This window comes from Camelina sativa, chromosome 8, assembly GCF_000633955.1.
Source record: "Camelina sativa cultivar DH55 chromosome 8, Cs, whole genome shotgun sequence".
NCBI classification, from domain to species: Eukaryota; Viridiplantae; Streptophyta; class Magnoliopsida; order Brassicales; family Brassicaceae; genus Camelina; species Camelina sativa.
In genome coordinates, this window is record NC_025692.1 from 22,732,463 (window position 1) to 22,734,188 (window position 1,726).

The 1,726-nt window shown below is 38.0% G+C and overlaps 1 protein-coding gene across 1 annotated transcript in view; it reads left to right on the forward strand.

The window, feature by feature from the left end:
• Nucleotides 401–1,726, forward strand: part of LOC104707965 (heterogeneous nuclear ribonucleoprotein R-like) — a gene marked incomplete in the record, with an annotated part of 6,405 nt that continues 5,079 nt past the window's right edge. Inside the window, 2 exon segments of the mRNA XM_019228874.1 lie at nucleotides 401–774; nucleotides 1,230–1,688. Of these exon segments, the coding sequence (XP_019084419.1) occupies nucleotides 1,251–1,688 (438 nt within the window).

Sequence of the window (1,726 nt, forward strand, 5' to 3'; positions counted from 1 at the left end):
AATGCTTCTAAAATAATATAGTCTCCAACAGGTAAACACATCATAAAGTCTATCGATTTGATTATAAAAATTTAGGTAAAATTGTTTATTTTATCAGCTGAGCTTAGTGTATATGTTTATCACTAAACACCACTAAAGAACGTTAATTGGATTAAATAATTTGAAACTGGTGACTAGTAAAGCGAGAGACACAAAAACAGCACGCAGTTTTCATCTCCCAGAGAAAAACAGCAGGGTTGGCAACTCATTAGGCCTCATGGAGGAACAATGAAATTATAGGCCCAATAGAAACAATAATGGGCCTTAAAAAGCGTTTTGTTTTAGGGTTAGTGAAATGTGGGCGTTACTACTACATGTGATCATAGCCCAGCACGAGTTGGGTAAAAGAGGAGAGAGGAACGGGTGTCGTCTTCTTACACCGGAGATGGAGAAATAAACCGACGAAGTTTTTTTCTTTTTAAGTGGAAAAAAAAAAAAAACAGTAATCGTCGGACAACCGAAGCGAAATCCCTAATTTCCCAACACGAAACACCAATTTCCCCATTTCGAAACACAAACACGGTCTGGTATGCCGAGAAAATTCTCCATTTCTACTTTTCTTATACATTTGTTTTGGTTGTTTCGTATGATTTTTTTTCTCTCTCTCTCTCTCACGTTCCCTCCCCTCACCCCCCAAATAAAAATAAAATAAAATAAAAAAGATAAACCCTAGTTTCTTTCTCTCAGCCTGTTTCAAAGTTCAGATTTTTACACTTATAAATCTGAGCTGAGCTGGTGAGTAATTTGCTTTCTTGGTTTTGTTGGTTTTTCTAGTTGCGATCTCTAATTTCATTGGGTTGCTCCGGCTATCGGCTTGATTCACAATTTGACTGCTTTATTAGTTGAAGTTGGATCTGTAATCAGAAATACACAAACACACAAAAAGTCTACTCTTTTTCAAAGTTTTGATTTTTTTTTTGTTTTTTTTATCGCATTTAGTTTCGTGGTAGCAATGAGCTTTTCTATATCTCCTGCCACTAAAAGAACCTAAATTTAGTTTTAACCATCCTTTCTTCTCCACTTGACTTGCATATTCATTGTACAAAGAAAACGAATAAAAGAGCAAAATTCACATATCACCCTATTCTGTACGTTACAAGCTTTTTGGTGTATGGTCCTATAGTATTTTTTTTGTTCACAGTGATTACCTGAGCTTCCTGGTTAAAAGAGTATGGTTATTGGATGACCAGATATCGTTTGCAAGAGCCTCAATGTCAGACGCTAGAGATAATGATGACCGTGTGGATTTCGAGGAAGGTAGCTACAGTGAGATGGAGGATGAAGTGGAGGAGGAACAAGTAGAAGAGTATGAAGAGGAGGAAGAAGAAGACGAGGATGATGATAACGCTGGCAATCAGAATGCCGAAGAACATGAGGTGGAGGATTATGGTGATACAAAAGGAGGGGATAGGGAAGATGGCCAGGAGGAAATAGCTGAAGATGATGACAACCATATTGATATCGAGACAGCTGATGATGATGATGATGAGAAACCAGCTTCTCCTATTGATGATGAAGTAAAGGAAAAGTATTCCCAACTTCTTTCACTTCCTCCTCATGGTTCTGAAGTTTTTATTGGCGGGCTCCCAAGGGATGTTGGAGAAGAGGACCTGAGGGACCTTTGTGAAGAAATGGGCGAGATCTTTGAGGTTTGTACTGCTATAATCTTTGTGGCCAATTAAGCATG